This window comes from Syngnathus scovelli, chromosome 3 (assembly GCF_024217435.2).
Source record: "Syngnathus scovelli strain Florida chromosome 3, RoL_Ssco_1.2, whole genome shotgun sequence".
Classification (NCBI taxonomy): Eukaryota; Metazoa; Chordata; class Actinopteri; order Syngnathiformes; family Syngnathidae; genus Syngnathus; species Syngnathus scovelli.
In genome coordinates, this window is record NC_090849.1 from 19518785 (window position 1) to 19532718 (window position 13934).

Below are 13934 nucleotides of genomic sequence, written 5' to 3' on the forward strand. Positions count from 1 at the left end.
CATACTGCTATAAATTGCTGTTTATTTTGTGGTTTTGCTGATGAACATTTTGTAAGGGGGAGCAAATTACAACCAAGTGAAACCGATCAACCCAATCTTTGATACTGCATATATTTAAAGAAAAAACATCAGTAATCTTTGCAAAATTCTTTAAGCTCGGTGCCATCGGCGACTAGAAACAAAAACCCAGAGGAATAAAACACCAAACCTTGAGAACAGCAGATCCATGAAAGCTTGTATCCTGGTTGGCTAGTGCTTAAGTGCAACCCATTTCCCCACACCAGCAACATGAGGCGTGAACTTGTTCATTTGCCTGCTGATAATTCTGGGAAATCTTCTGGGTTGTCAGGGTCTGGAGCCACTTCACCCACCTGTGAACAAGCAGTACAACTGTCAGGCATCAGTTAACTCAAAAAAAAAAAAAAAAAAAAAAATTCAAACTAATATTTTGTTTACACAAAGCGAGGAAACGTGCAATTCATTCCTTACCTTCTCCAGTGTGGCTTGGTCTCTCTCAGAGTAACTGGACAGGCCTCCACGGGCCCCCCTGCCTCTACCCCCCCGAGGCGGGCGTCCCAGACTACCAAAGTTGATGTCCAGAAGGGAGGTGATGTCATTCACAGATCGGCGTAGGAATGTTCCTTCGTCCTCCATTCCTTCTACATGCCCCTTTAGATGCTGAAGATTGGATTGTAAATAACACCTAGCTGATTAAATGGTCACGCACACAGCAGGGTTTGACCTCTGCCTTGTTGGCCGCCGCGTATTACGATCAACTTAAATGAACTGACGGTGGCTGTAGTGAAGGCATTGTTTGAGCAGCAGATGACTGCCTGAAATTTTATGGAGTAGATACTACAGTTATGCTTTTATCCTTCATTGTCTCTTAAAATAAAGTTCTAGCAATGCATCTTGGGGCTGATGCAAACTTGGGTTTTTTTGGCCATGGAGTGTCTGCCTGAAATGGAGTATTTGCAGACTCACCTCCACATGTTTGGACTTGTGGATGACTTTGGCCTTTGATGGAATCTTGTTGTCTGGTTTGCGGATATTAAACTCTGCCTTTGGACGACTGACCTCCTGCAAGGCCTTCCATTCATCAAGCGTCATCTCCACAGCAACCTGAACCAACATTTCTTCTTCCTCCTCTGGCACTGCACTAGTGGGAGAAAAATATTTTACAGCAACTTTCACACTGAGGGGAAACAGGTTAACAATGAAACATGCTTTTCAAAAGACAAAAACAGATATTTTCATCTTAGATCAGTCAGGGCCACTTACATGTTTTGGTTCTCTTCCACTGGTGCTTGAGGCTCCTCAGAATGTACTTGAGCATCAGGCATCACATCCATTAACTCACTTCAAGAACAAAAACTGTTGTAACAAATTTGGCAATACAACTTGTGGACAGCCAGTCTGACACACACATACCCGGCTGGTTCTTCAACACAACCCCAATTCCAGGGACCTCTACCACCCCGCTTCTCATCCGGTGAGATGCCGCTACAGCGAGAGTGGGAACAATGAAAGTGCTCTTAAAAATCACCAAACGTGGAAATAAAAAAGACTTACGTTCCATTGTGTCGGTCATATTCTCTTTTGCCCCTTAAGGCAAAATAATCAGAGTTCCTTGTGTATCCTCCTCTCCCACCTCTGCCACCTCTGCCACCTCTGCCTCCCCCTCGACTCTTGAAGTCGGTATCGCGATTGTTGGAAGGCCTTTGACAAAATTACAGTTACTTTACCATTGCTCAGATTAAGTACAGTTCAATTATATTTAACTTTAACCATTTAGTAACCATTTTAATCATTTAATTTATGCACACAATATTTAATTAAATCAGGTAAGTAGTGACTTGCTGCTCCTATATTTAAGCAGTGTACTTGTTCAATATGCAGTATCTTATAAAAAAAGGTATAAAAACATTCAGATAATTCCTCAAAACATTGATTTAAGCGGCATTTGGTATAAAAGGTTGTGCATAATTGCTGAATTGAAATGAATGATTGGTAACTAAACATTTGAAAACATACTTTGCGACAGAGAATTCCTGTGGATAAACAGCTGGGTTGGCCCTACGCTCCCCACAGACGGCCATCTTGGAGCCTCTTTTTCCCTCTGCTCTGTCATCCCTTCTGTCACGAGCTGGCTGCTTGCAAACTAGGGGGGGGAAGCCATTAAAAAAAACAGATTGACATGCACACATATACAGTACATATAAGTGATTGCAACCAACGGGATAAGGTTGGCCTTACTGTCATACTTTCACCTTGTGTTTATTCAATGATGACGTGATACACATTTATATAGCCATAACAGCTCATCTATGATGAGGAAAATGTGTCTGATGGATCTGGTTAAAACTACATAGGTAATGAAACATTATTTGCTTGACCCTTTAATGTGACAGCGCTCAGAGGACAAGCTTTGGACACTTTGGATGTATAGGTGCTTTTTTTTTGGACTATCAAAACAACACTGGCCTGGAAAAGCCTGCCAGCATTCACAATCAGCAGCTGACAAAGCAAAGTGGCCAGTAACTCTTGGCAGTGCGTTCCAGTCCAGAAATGAATTTGTTCTGTGGCACAATGAGGAGATGGCATTGTTTGTCGACTGTCACGTACCTGCATCAGGTTCTGGAAGGGCTGTTTTAATAATGGGCATGCGTCTGTCCCTCTGGGATTCTTTCTGGCCAGATTTCTTCTGCTTGGCTTTTTGTTCATCCTCCTCCTTCTTTTTCTTCCTCTTTCTCTCCTGTTCGCGCTCCACCTCGCTTATTAAGTCCAAAGGGTCGCTGTCGTCGTCGGGAAGATTCCCGAACCTGTTGGCCACAACGCAGCCGTAGACGTCCGGCAACATCTTAATCTGGAGGGGGAATTTGCGTCGTCAACTTTCATTAATAATTCAATTTAACAAAGACAAACACGCACATTAAACAAACAAACCAAAAAGTACACAAACCAGTTTTCCTCCTTCACTGGTGACGGTCAAACATTCCAATGAGCTTCGAACGAGAGCGCGACCGTCTCTATCCAATTTTATGAATATTTTGCACCTGCGGTAAACTCAGTCACGCCCCCTCATGAATATCCATGGTGTCGATTTGGGATGACGTCACCAGCGTTTGTTTGTTTATTGTTTTGTTTATTTTGTTATTTCGAACATTTAAAGAAATACAAGAAAAGAAAGTAAAAATACTGAAAATAATAACTCCATAGTACAATAGAAAAGAAAGAAAAGAAAAAAAAGACATTCCGTTATAAATTTTCACTTTATCATAAAATAATATGAAGCGAAATATTTCTTCGTCCAAATATTTGTTAATCCATAATCATTTATTTAACAATTATGTACCAATTATTATTATTATTTATTAATGCGATTAATATGTTCTCATTTGCATTGCCGACCTGAATCACCTAAAGCCCACAGTAATACCTATTTAAAAAGTATGCGCGTATTGTGCAGGTTATATTTTACAAATCATACAGATTTTAGCAAGAACAATGAAATTTGACACATGATTTGTTTTCGTAGCTTGTAGATGCGGTCATGCAGACCTCAAAGGAGACTCTTTCATCTCTCTCATCTACAAACAGTTTGTGTGAAGGAAGCTACGACATAAATACGTCTTGATTTGAGAATATTTTGTCTGGTTATTTATTGTTATTTTGGTATTTACGTTTTGATTTGTGTACGGTAGTGCACACGGTACACAGTGGGTCCTTTGTTCTGAAAATTTCCGGTTTAAAATGATTACGTAACACCGGGGGAGCCAACGCTTTAAACTGACCCCAAAACGTACTTGTGCGCGGGAAAAGGGCGCCATCTGCTCATCGGCGCTGTAAAATTAACCGCCTTTCACTCTCATTGGATCCGCCCAAGGCGCGCGTACGGCGGCATCCGCTTCCTTGGCCAATCCGGATGGCCAAAATCAACCACTGTTCAAACTTGATTGGACATAAGGTCTCGACCAATCATACCCGCTGAGCGCCATAACTTCCTTGCCCCTGGCCTGCCATTCGCGAAGTCAGCGAGCTTGACGCGTCCTATTGGTAGCATTTGTCACATGGGTAGAATTTGCCGTAGCCGATTGGTGCATTTACTGCTCGGGCGCGATTTTGCAACGCGGTGTAATAACTTGTGGGCGCAGACTGCCAGACAGGACTCGCAACGACACAAGTCGTTATTGTTGGTTCGTAACTTTTAAGGACACCCGGTTGATAACAACGGAGTTATTTTTTCCGCCTACTGGAAATGAAGGACATATTTAGCCCGGATTGACACGGTGCGCCGTTTGTTTGATTTTAAATAACTACTTTTAACTACTGGAGGGGGAAAACAGCGCAGCCGTCCGTATTTTTCGCCATTTCGAGTAGTTTTGACTTGTAAACAATGACTGACAGCAAGCACCCTCACGTTATCTTTTGCAACGACTCACCCAAGAGGGTCCTGGTTTCCGTCATCAAGACCACTCCGATCAAGCCCCAGAAGGTGGAGGCCATGACTCCCGCGAGCCCGGGATTCAGCGACTTCATGGTTTACCCGTGGAAATGGGGGGAGAACGCCCACAATGTGACACTGAGCCCAGGCTCACTAAGCGGGCCTTCGTCTCCAGGCAGGACGGCCGGAGACGGCGACGCGGCTTCTTCGCCTGACCAGAACAAGGTACGACATTCGGTCGTTCTCAAATAGCCGTTAATGACGCAACTGTTGAGCACGTAATAACATGTGCTAAGACAAAACATGATTTACAGTGACAGGGACGTTTAATAAAATTGTTTAAATAGTAAAATACTCAAAGAAAACGCTCGCGAGTTTGGGTGTGCCTTGGTGGGTTTAAACCCCTTCCTGGTTTATGAAGCAGCTGCTCGCATCTATGACGTCTCGCCTGGCGCCAAAAAAGTAACCGGAAGTGAGTTATGTTGGAACTCTCGCGATATTATGACCACGCGAGATAATATCAGAGTGGCAATTCGAGTGGACTTAGATGTTTTGATGTTTACTATGATATTTTTTCTATTTCTATTACATCGTAATGACGTCAAATATGCTGTGCATCTTGGCCAGATCACTGTTGAAAAAGATTGTCATTATACATTACATTTCACATCATATATTTGTAATCATTTTGAAATCTTAAAATAATTTTCGACCGGTAAATGAAACTGTGTGCAACAGCAGTAGTTTCGACTAAGTAAAGCTTTTGCAGCTATAATAAAAAACATAATTTAATACCTCTCTAACCTAATCTTTGATGAGCATTATTGTCTTTCCTCATATTTTTTAATAGCGCTCTTGAATTTGATTTCTATCTTGTGCTTTGTCTGAGTGCATGACTTGATGTGTATTTGTCGTTGCGGTCAGGATGGCATCCGCAGAGGGCGCCCTCGAGCCGACACTGTCCGGGAGCTAATCAGCGAGGGTGAGACGTCCTCCAGCCGCATCCGCTGCAACATCTGCAACCGGGTGTTCCCCAGGGAGAAGTCTCTCCAGGCCCATAAAAGAACACACACGGGTGAGTTATGGCAGCCAAAATGCATGCATGAAGCTAATTTTGGAAGGCAGACGTTATTTGTTATATACATGTGACTATCATAAATCTAATTGACAACACTGACAGCCCTATGCTTATCCCCCTCCAGGTGAGCGACCATATTTGTGCGACTACCCTAACTGCAGCAAGGCATTCGTCCAGAGTGGTCAGCTGAAGACCCACCAGCGTCTCCACACTGGAGAGAAACCCTTTGTCTGCTCAGAGAAAGGTGCCTCTTTTTTTTTTTTTGTGAGGGTGTGTGTGGGTGCTTTCCCAGTGGCCAAATGCATGCACAGTCATTACTGCTGCTTTGATACTAGCTAATGTAAGCCTATTAACCGGACCATTGCTGCCTCACACCAACTTTGGGAACTCAAACGCCTCCATTTATTTAATATGTCATTTCGTCATCAGAGTGCGGCAATCGATTCACGCACGCCAACCGTCACTGCCCTAAGCATCCATTCTCCCGCCTGAGGAGGGAGGAGCCAAAGGAGGGCACGGCCAAGGCGCAGTCTGTGGACAACAAGGCAGTAGCGGAGTGGCTGGCAAAGTAAGACAACTTCCGCTTGACAAATGATGCCTTCAAGGTGATGTTGGGGGGTTCAAATGCCGGTGGTTCTGTTCCTCTCAGGTACTGGCAGACCCGAGAGCAGCGGGCTCCCACCGCCTCCACTGCCAAGGCGCAGGGTAAAGTCAGAGCGCAGGACCAGGAGCAACGAGACCCCATGGAGTTCCTCCAGTCAGACGAGGAGAACGACGAAGAGGAGGAGATGGCAGAGGACGAGAAGGGCTGCCAGGGTGGAGCCGCCAAGCGTCGCCTCCAGGAGCAGCGGGAGCGTCTCCATGGCGCTCTAGCACTCATTGAGTTGGCCAACAATCTGTCCGCCTGAGCGCCTCCCCCTCCCCGTATTATTTCTGGCCAGCTCCAGTCTGCCTTCTTTACTTTCGTAGTGTGCTGTAGCTCGACCACCATCAATCAAGTACAGATCTACCTACTCATTTCTTGTTGGCTTTCAAGAATTGACCTGAGATTAGTGCTCACAAGCTCCCGCACAGCATCAGTCCCTCTCCACCCTAAGAAGGCACAAGCTAAAGCACCTTATTCAGCTTCCATTTATCCTTTTAGGCTGCTATTGTAGATGTAACTATATGAAGAATGTCGCTCTTCTTTTTGACCTTTTGAAGGCGATCAAAGAGCACTTGTGTTTTTGTTTTCTTTTGCACTTTGACGGTAATACGTTTTCAAACGAGTGACTGTAAATATGGTTGTAAGTTTTGCTAACAGCGGCCTCGTGGTGTCAAACGATGGGCAGGGTTGTTCTTTTGGAGATTAGGGCGGGGCGGGGTTACCTTCTCGTGAGAGTGACAGGTGATCATTGCAAGCCTAATCCACTTTTCACAGCGTTGTTTCCTCTCACCGCATTGGATCTGCGCCCCCATCGAGCGCGTGCACTTCAAATCGTTTTCCACCAAGCAGTGTAGTAAAGGCAAACGTTTTTTTAAAGACATTTTGTTTGGATGCGGTACTTTAAACCCAAATGAGGCTTGTCATTCCACTGCAGGTGGCAGCATGCTGTTGTCCACTGTATTTAATTTTATATTTTTTTTTATTCCCTCATTTGACTCATCACATTTAAGAGGACAAATGGACAGCAACGTCAAGTGGCGCCCTCAACCACTGCTTGGTAGAAATCCGGTTTACCAAAAGGCAGTGGTGCGGCATCGAAAGGGTAGAGGTTGCACGTCCCTTGATCAGGGTTTAGTTTCTCAAACTGTGCTGCTTGATGGAAAAAGAGGGTCAGGATATTATATTTTACTTTTTGTCATCTTTTATATTAAAAGACAGCAAATTGGTTCAAAAAGGCTAATTGAATATCAGCGCTGACATCCAGATGATACCTTTTTGGGATAGTTTGGTCAGTATTTAAAGGATACATTAAGCACTTGTGTTGTAAAATATATGTTGGATTATGCTTGCAATGTTGAGGATAATTTTGGGATAAACGTCTCCTGTTTGTCTCGCATTTTTGTAGTGCTTGCTGGGTTTTGTATGTCTTAAGCTACACTACACAAAAAACACTGTACCAAATTTTGTCACAGCCCTACTTGAGCTTTTATGGTATATTTTCAGAAGGAAACCTGCCGCCAAACCTGTTTGAAATTTTTATTATTGGATTCGGAAATGTCCTGTGAGGTGAAACTGGAAATTGTTAATGTTAAAAGTCACCAAATGTTTATTGTACCCGATTATAGCCTGTCCTGAAGCGTTTCTAACCCATAGTCGTTTTTTTTTTTGTGTGTGTTTTGACAAAATGATGGCATTTAATATATACAGATTGTTAGAATAATATTGATTATGCGCAATTTACCAACAGTTTGGATGTGGAATTCTAGTATCATTTTCTTTCATATGTTAACATACTCCTGACAGTCTTGTATAGAGTGATTCTTGCTTGCTTGTTGTAAAAATCTCGGGCTTCTCCTAACAAGCTGTACACTCTTATAACTTTTTGGGTTTTCAATAAACATACACATCTCCTGACACGGCCGTTTTGTGGGTGTGTTTGTGTGCTATTTACTTTATATTTTCATAATAAATAAACGTCACTCAAATATAGAGGAAAACAGCACCTCCGAGTGGCAGATAATGGTATAGCATCCGTTTTCTGGTTATCCTTCCGTAGTCCTTCCGGATGCCTGTAAATATCAAATTGCAAGGTAAAAATTCTCAAAAGCCTAGAAAAATAATGAGTCAGACTGGTTTAACGCCATACCAAGTGTGTTTTGTAACTACAGCTCTCATAGCTTTATATTTAACTTGAATAGAATTGGGAGAACACAACAAATGCAGAGGCCAAGAGAACACATGGTGTCCATCCACATTGATGACGATAAAAACTCGTGCCACATTCTGACGGAAATGAGGAGAATTTTTTTTTAGAAGTGGGAATGTGAATGAACATGTGGCAAGTTATTAAATTTACAAAAAGTGAAGCATTGTTCACCTACTCATTATCCAACACCAGATGTATGATGAGCTTATATTGTGCTCATTAAATACATCACCAATGTGTTCTTCTGTATTTGCCACGACTGGTGGAGGGTGCAGAATTAGAACGACAGCACATGACTGAAAAAAAAAAACATTATTATACATGTAGAGGAATTTTTTTTGTCAGTTTAATGTTACCTCAGTGGCAGAATTTTTGCTTGGTGCAAACCCAGCGCTTAAGAGATCATTGATCAAGAAGACTATGTAACCTTCTGCTCTGAAGGTTCGGTCCGAACTGCGACGAAAACATTCTGCCACTTTTTTTTTCACTTAAAAAAACTTGTTTTCAGACTCAGTTTACCTTGTGCCTATCATGCCTCCGAGGACAATGATCACAAGGCTGAACATGAGTCATTTGGGAAACATTCTGAGAAATAATAGATGTAAAATCCTAATAATTTGACAGTCATGTTTTTTTGTGATGTCACACTACAAAGGATTTGGTTCATATGACCTTCAGGTCATTAGCAGCTGCCCCAAGCACCTAGAATATTTAAATGGGCTGAGGTTGTACATATTTGCTCCTTTTTAATCTGTCAATTTGAAATTAATATTTGAAACCAATTTTATAACTGTTTTCACTCGTGGCTTTTCCCTGATGTAACAAGGGTTCACTATAAACAGGTGAAAAGCTGCTACTGACTCATCAAAAGATATTTAAATATAAGAAATTATTTTTATTTTCATGTTTCAAGTTGATCAACAAAATGTAGTCAAATACTACACGCCTAATATTCAATACAACATGGCTGACATTATTTGTAGGTGAAATGATTCCCGGAATGAGTTTGGCTTCATAAAAATAGAAATGAGACAAGTGACACACACACACACAAAAAAAAAAAAAGTACCACAAGCCCCAGGCGAATTGATCAGGAGCAGTCATGATTAGGAATGTACCAAAACTGCAAGTCAAAATCAGATGCTCACGCCGCTGATCAGCGTACTTTTCCCAGCATCATCTCCTGGATCTTCTGAACCCTGTTCAGATCTTTCTCCATGCTGGGGTCAGCACAAATGGGCTTTTTCCAGCCCCCCACGTACATGCTGTGGAGCCATGAAGAAATAAAGATATTCATAATAGAATACAGCATCAACACACTTTCACAGTCATGGTGGAGCTTACACGAGAGCGTCGATGTCACAAGGTCCGGTGCTGTCTTGCAAGTACCACGAGTGGACCTTCATGAGTACTGGCTTGGGGATGGTCTTTCTGGTTTTCACACAGCATTTAATGATGCCACCTATAACGGAAGGACAAATGAATTGCATTCAATCTGATTTATTGTTACCATTGGCTAGATTTGTGTGAAAAATATAAATCAACATTTCACTGCACCACTATCATCACTGATGTATGACATTGAATATTGGACTCAAATTGGTCACTTTATTAAAGTGGTACAATTTAATGAAAGTAATTCAAAAGGCCTGAGGTAAGAATGCTAACTTGATTGACACTGTCAGAAAGTTATCAATTTGATTATGTTTATTATTGTAAATAGTCAGTTCTCTTTTTATAGTCAAAATAGCCCATACAAATATATATGTTAGCGACTATCAAATATCTGTGAGCCATTAATAGACCTCACAATTAGGTTCTTGAATTATGACGACTAATTGACTACACCAAATTTGTTAATTATGCTAATTTATTTTAACGTTGACCCAAGCAAATGTTTTTAATTTCCCCTACTATTCCATAGCAATGTGGTGTTTACCTTCAGTAGAGTGGATGGCCAAAGCAACGAGGCACAAAGTCACAACAATCGTTTTCAGCTCCATGATGGCAACAAACGACGGGTGAAGAAAACACGCTCTTCTCCTCTTTATATATATATCCACATTGCCTGCGTACCTGCCCACACACAGTGGCGGGGGAACACTCAAACAGGCTCTGACAAGTTGCAGCTTAATTGATGAACGGTTTCACATTCACAGCATTCTTATGAATTGGCAAGAAGGTGACATATGAGCTGTATCCAAAACCCTGCCAGAAATTGATGTTTATACATGATCACGATCGTATCTGAAAATAAATATATCCTTGTAAGCGGTCTGGAAGAGGAATGAATGAACTTCACCTCTCCAGCAAGCGGTGTACTTTTGACCTCTGTTTAGTCTGTAGCAAGACTTAAACCAATCAACTAGCATGCCTGGTCCCCGAAGTTGAGTCTTTTACGCACGACCAGTTTAAACCAGGTTTGCCTTTGAAGCAACCATTGTGCAAGGATTTTTGGACTCAGTACAAATGCAGTTACTCTTGGCAATAAAGTCTTTTGGAACGTTTACCAGCTGCCAGTCAGCGGCATAAAAGCCGGTTATGTGAATTAGTGTACTCTGAGTAGCTCTGATTCAATAATTTAACTGACAAAATCCAACAGGTGCCGCATTGTAATCGAGCTGGAATGGATACAAAACACACGCACGCACACTTTCACCCGTGAACATGCTGAAACGCGTCTGCGAGCAGATTTTCATTATTCACATCCTTTTACAAGAAACAGAATCTTAAGATTTATTCACATTCATATATCCACTTTTCTGTAGTGCTTGTTTTTGTTACAGTCTGGAGCCTTTCCAATGAGCTTTCTGGGAATTTATAATAAGACAAATATTCACTCTTTTTTTTTTTAACATACTCTATATTGTTTTATTCTATTTTCACTCAAAAGTCACATACACGTACTTGGTCAAGCATTGTTGTTTAACTTACTATGGCATCTTATTTAATTGCATTTTTGGTTGGCTACTATGCATGATCAGATACCTGAAGACTGGGTAAAATTAATTTACAATATGTGCATCGATTTGTACATTAATGAACACAGTGGCAAATCTCAAATGCACATAATTTATTTATTATTTCAAAGAGTGACGGAAGGGCATTTTCTTCACTCAGAGAGTACAAGGCGTCATAACACTATTTGTGTTACATTAAATAGAAGTGATTGTCACTTAAGTCATCGATCCTCAAACACCCCCTATCTGGTTTCACTTATTTAGGCTCAAAATAATTTATTTACTCCAAATAATGATTATCTCTTTTTGCCTGTGGCTTATAGTGACAAGCAGAGCAATTCTGTGCTCTTCCGCTAGATGGCGGAAATTGAGGCAAGATCATCAATATTTCATCTTTTTTTTTTTCTTTCCTTGAAGTTTTTCAAATGTAAAATATGTGCACTTGGCTTAAATAAAGGTTGAGGAAACACCGACTTAAGTGAGTGTTGGGAGTCTCAAAGGCATTTAAGTGAGTAAGAGTGACAACAGCGTTTTAGTACTCAGTCTGTCCCCTGGTAGCTACATGGAGAAGGCGCATGAGCAGCTCTGCAGGTGAGCTCCCTGCAGAGGTTTGGGCAGGATTCTCCAACTCAACCTCCCCCAGGCAGGAGGAGTCCACAGCACAGCTCTCTGCAAGGGAAACCCAAAACCAGTTCAAACAAGTGAACACACGTACAGTCGCTGACATTTTATGTTGGAAAATGAGTGGATGGAGATTGATTTATCACCAGAGTTACAGCAGAATCCCGAAGCGGCGCAGTGGCCCCCCTCGAGTCCGCAGGGTCGCCCGCCAGCTTGGCAGGGGGTAAGCAGGTAGTTCTCCTCCACGCAGTGAGTCGTTTCCGGGGAGCCCAGAAGGCAGCCAAAGTCATCTATGCAGCAGATGTTGGGGCCGTAGCAGCGGCCTCTTTCCCCTGGGCCGCATGACATGCACTGCAAGGCAAAAATAGGACATTCTTTCACAAATATTAATTTTAAAGTGCCACAGAACTAGAGTGGGGTAACTCCATTGGTGTCATTTTGAAGTTAAAGTCCGTCACCTCAAATTTCTTTTTACATTAGTACTTTGTTTGCTCATTACGATTAAAAGAAAAAGTCCTAATCGTGTTGCTAGTTCTTATCCCCAATCTGATACAGCACATCATAATGTTAAAACTATAAAGATGTGCAAAATAATGAAACACATTTCAGTACTCAAGTTTAAACAAAAATGTTTTTTGTAATGTTGAAAAAATATATAATATATTGCAATTTTTTTAATCAAAGTTAGCAATGTACTCCATTTTCGAATGTTACATATTTTAATTATTAAATTTTAAACTTGAATTAAATATTTCTGAAAAAAAAGAGTACGACAGTGTTTTTTTTCATGTTATCATGAAGTTTAATGCAACATTTGGAAAGTAACAAATAACCTTGATATGTATTTGAATATATTTTTTAATTTATTAATGAATAAATTTGTTAGATTAGAAAAATATGAATCTATGAGAACATTCTTTTTTAAAATTTGAGGGTGCCAATGACCTACGTATTTCAGAAAGGTTAGTTATATTATCAATTTAAAGATATTTTGTTAATGAATTAGATTTTTAAAATGTATATTATTTAACTCCAATTATATTCTGCAAATATAAAATATGAGGATTTTAAAAATCAAAAAACGTCACATATATTATGTACAGTACCCAAATTCATGTCTATTTAGGAATTCTATTAAAAAGATATTTTTACAGTAAAATTGTGCAGTATAAGGAAGAAGAAGAAAGATGTTGCCCACCTGTCGGAGTGCAGTCTCGGCCAAGGCACGCTTGCCTCCCCGGGGGCAGTTCTGGATGTAGCAGGCGGAGGAGAGTGCGGTGGAGAAGGCGAGGAGTCCCAGGACGCACAGGGGGAGCACAGAAGAGCGAGCCATTGCTGCTGATCGATCAATGCTGAGCTTTCGTTTGCTGCGGGCTGCTTCACCGCCCGCTACCTCGCTTTTAACTGCTTGATTGACACTTGTACGTGACGTCACAGGCGCACCAGAGAGGTCGAGGCGAATGTGTTTGCGCATCACTTATCCGCACCAACGGCAACAAATGTTTTTGTCTGTATTCCACATGCGACAATAATCAGGCTGCTGGCAAAAGGACAAACTGTAAAAAAGAAACAAGTCCAAAAAGGCAAACCTTTAACACAATTAATCAAGCGTTTGTCAGCCATTATTGAGCACTTCGTGCTCGAGCAGTCCAATCAACATCTAAAACTACTTATGGCGCAACCTCAAGGTTACTTTGATTAACCTTCTTTGCTTTCTTTTTATGATTCGATGATCCAAACAAAATTAGCATTTTAAATCCACTAATGTTGCATGTGCTGCATTTTAGCTCATCTATTAGATGTTGTCTTGCTTATTAGCAGTTAAGTGCATTTATTTATATCATCGGGAATCTTGCAGAGGTGTCCTCAATAGTGGAAGTTGAAAAAAGTAACAAGCCTAGTTTGAAGATTAAGGAGTGACATGCTTCAAATGTAGGGAGTAAAATTTAAAGGCATTAAAAAGTCAAGTACCGATATCT

The 13934-nt window shown here is 41.2% G+C and overlaps 4 protein-coding genes across 5 annotated transcripts; 1 reads left to right on the forward strand and 3 right to left on the reverse strand.

Moving 5' to 3' along the window:
• Nucleotides 1–5: 5 nt before the first annotated feature.
• LOC125994331 (intracellular hyaluronan-binding protein 4) lies at nucleotides 6–4588 on the reverse strand. 2 transcript variants are annotated; one of them, XM_049763620.1, is made up of 9 exons: nucleotides 4443–4588; nucleotides 2626–2866; nucleotides 2035–2161; nucleotides 1573–1719; nucleotides 1432–1503; nucleotides 1282–1359; nucleotides 985–1159; nucleotides 490–678; nucleotides 6–371 (listed from the first exon to the last, which is right to left on the reverse strand). In XM_049763620.1, exons 2-9 carry the CDS (start codon nucleotides 2858–2860, stop codon nucleotides 306–308), a joined length of 1089 nt encoding a protein of 362 aa, XP_049619577.1. In that variant the 5' UTR covers nucleotides 2861–2866; nucleotides 4443–4588; the 3' UTR covers nucleotides 6–305. The 2 variants fall into 2 exon arrangements, with proteins under 2 accessions (XP_049619577.1, XP_049619576.1); XM_049763619.1 differs by lacking the exon at nucleotides 4443–4588 and adding an exon at nucleotides 2963–3112.
• znf367 (zinc finger protein 367) lies at nucleotides 4128–8082 on the forward strand. The gene is made up of 5 exons (XM_049763621.2): nucleotides 4128–4669; nucleotides 5369–5519; nucleotides 5647–5766; nucleotides 5952–6090; nucleotides 6172–8082. The coding sequence occupies exons 1-5, from the start codon at nucleotides 4397–4399 to the stop codon at nucleotides 6428–6430; spliced, it is 942 nt and encodes a 313-aa protein (XP_049619578.1). The 5' UTR covers nucleotides 4128–4396; the 3' UTR covers nucleotides 6431–8082.
• Nucleotides 8083–9248: 1166 nt separating this feature from the next.
• ccl27a (chemokine (C-C motif) ligand 27a) lies at nucleotides 9249–10477 on the reverse strand. Its single transcript, XM_049763627.1, has 3 exons — nucleotides 10314–10477; nucleotides 9719–9836; nucleotides 9249–9639 (listed from the first exon to the last, which is right to left on the reverse strand). Exons 1-3 carry the CDS (start codon nucleotides 10375–10377, stop codon nucleotides 9531–9533), a joined length of 291 nt encoding a protein of 96 aa, XP_049619584.1. The 5' UTR covers nucleotides 10378–10477; the 3' UTR covers nucleotides 9249–9530.
• A 955-nt stretch (nucleotides 10478–11432) lies between these two features.
• LOC125994335 (vasotocin-neurophysin VT 1) lies at nucleotides 11433–13511 on the reverse strand. The gene is made up of 3 exons (XM_049763624.2): nucleotides 13154–13511; nucleotides 12102–12306; nucleotides 11433–12003 (listed from the first exon to the last, which is right to left on the reverse strand). The coding sequence occupies exons 1-3, from the start codon at nucleotides 13427–13429 to the stop codon at nucleotides 11867–11869; spliced, it is 618 nt and encodes a 205-aa protein (XP_049619581.1). The 5' UTR covers nucleotides 13430–13511; the 3' UTR covers nucleotides 11433–11866.
• Between the last annotated feature and the right edge of the window lie 423 nt (nucleotides 13512–13934).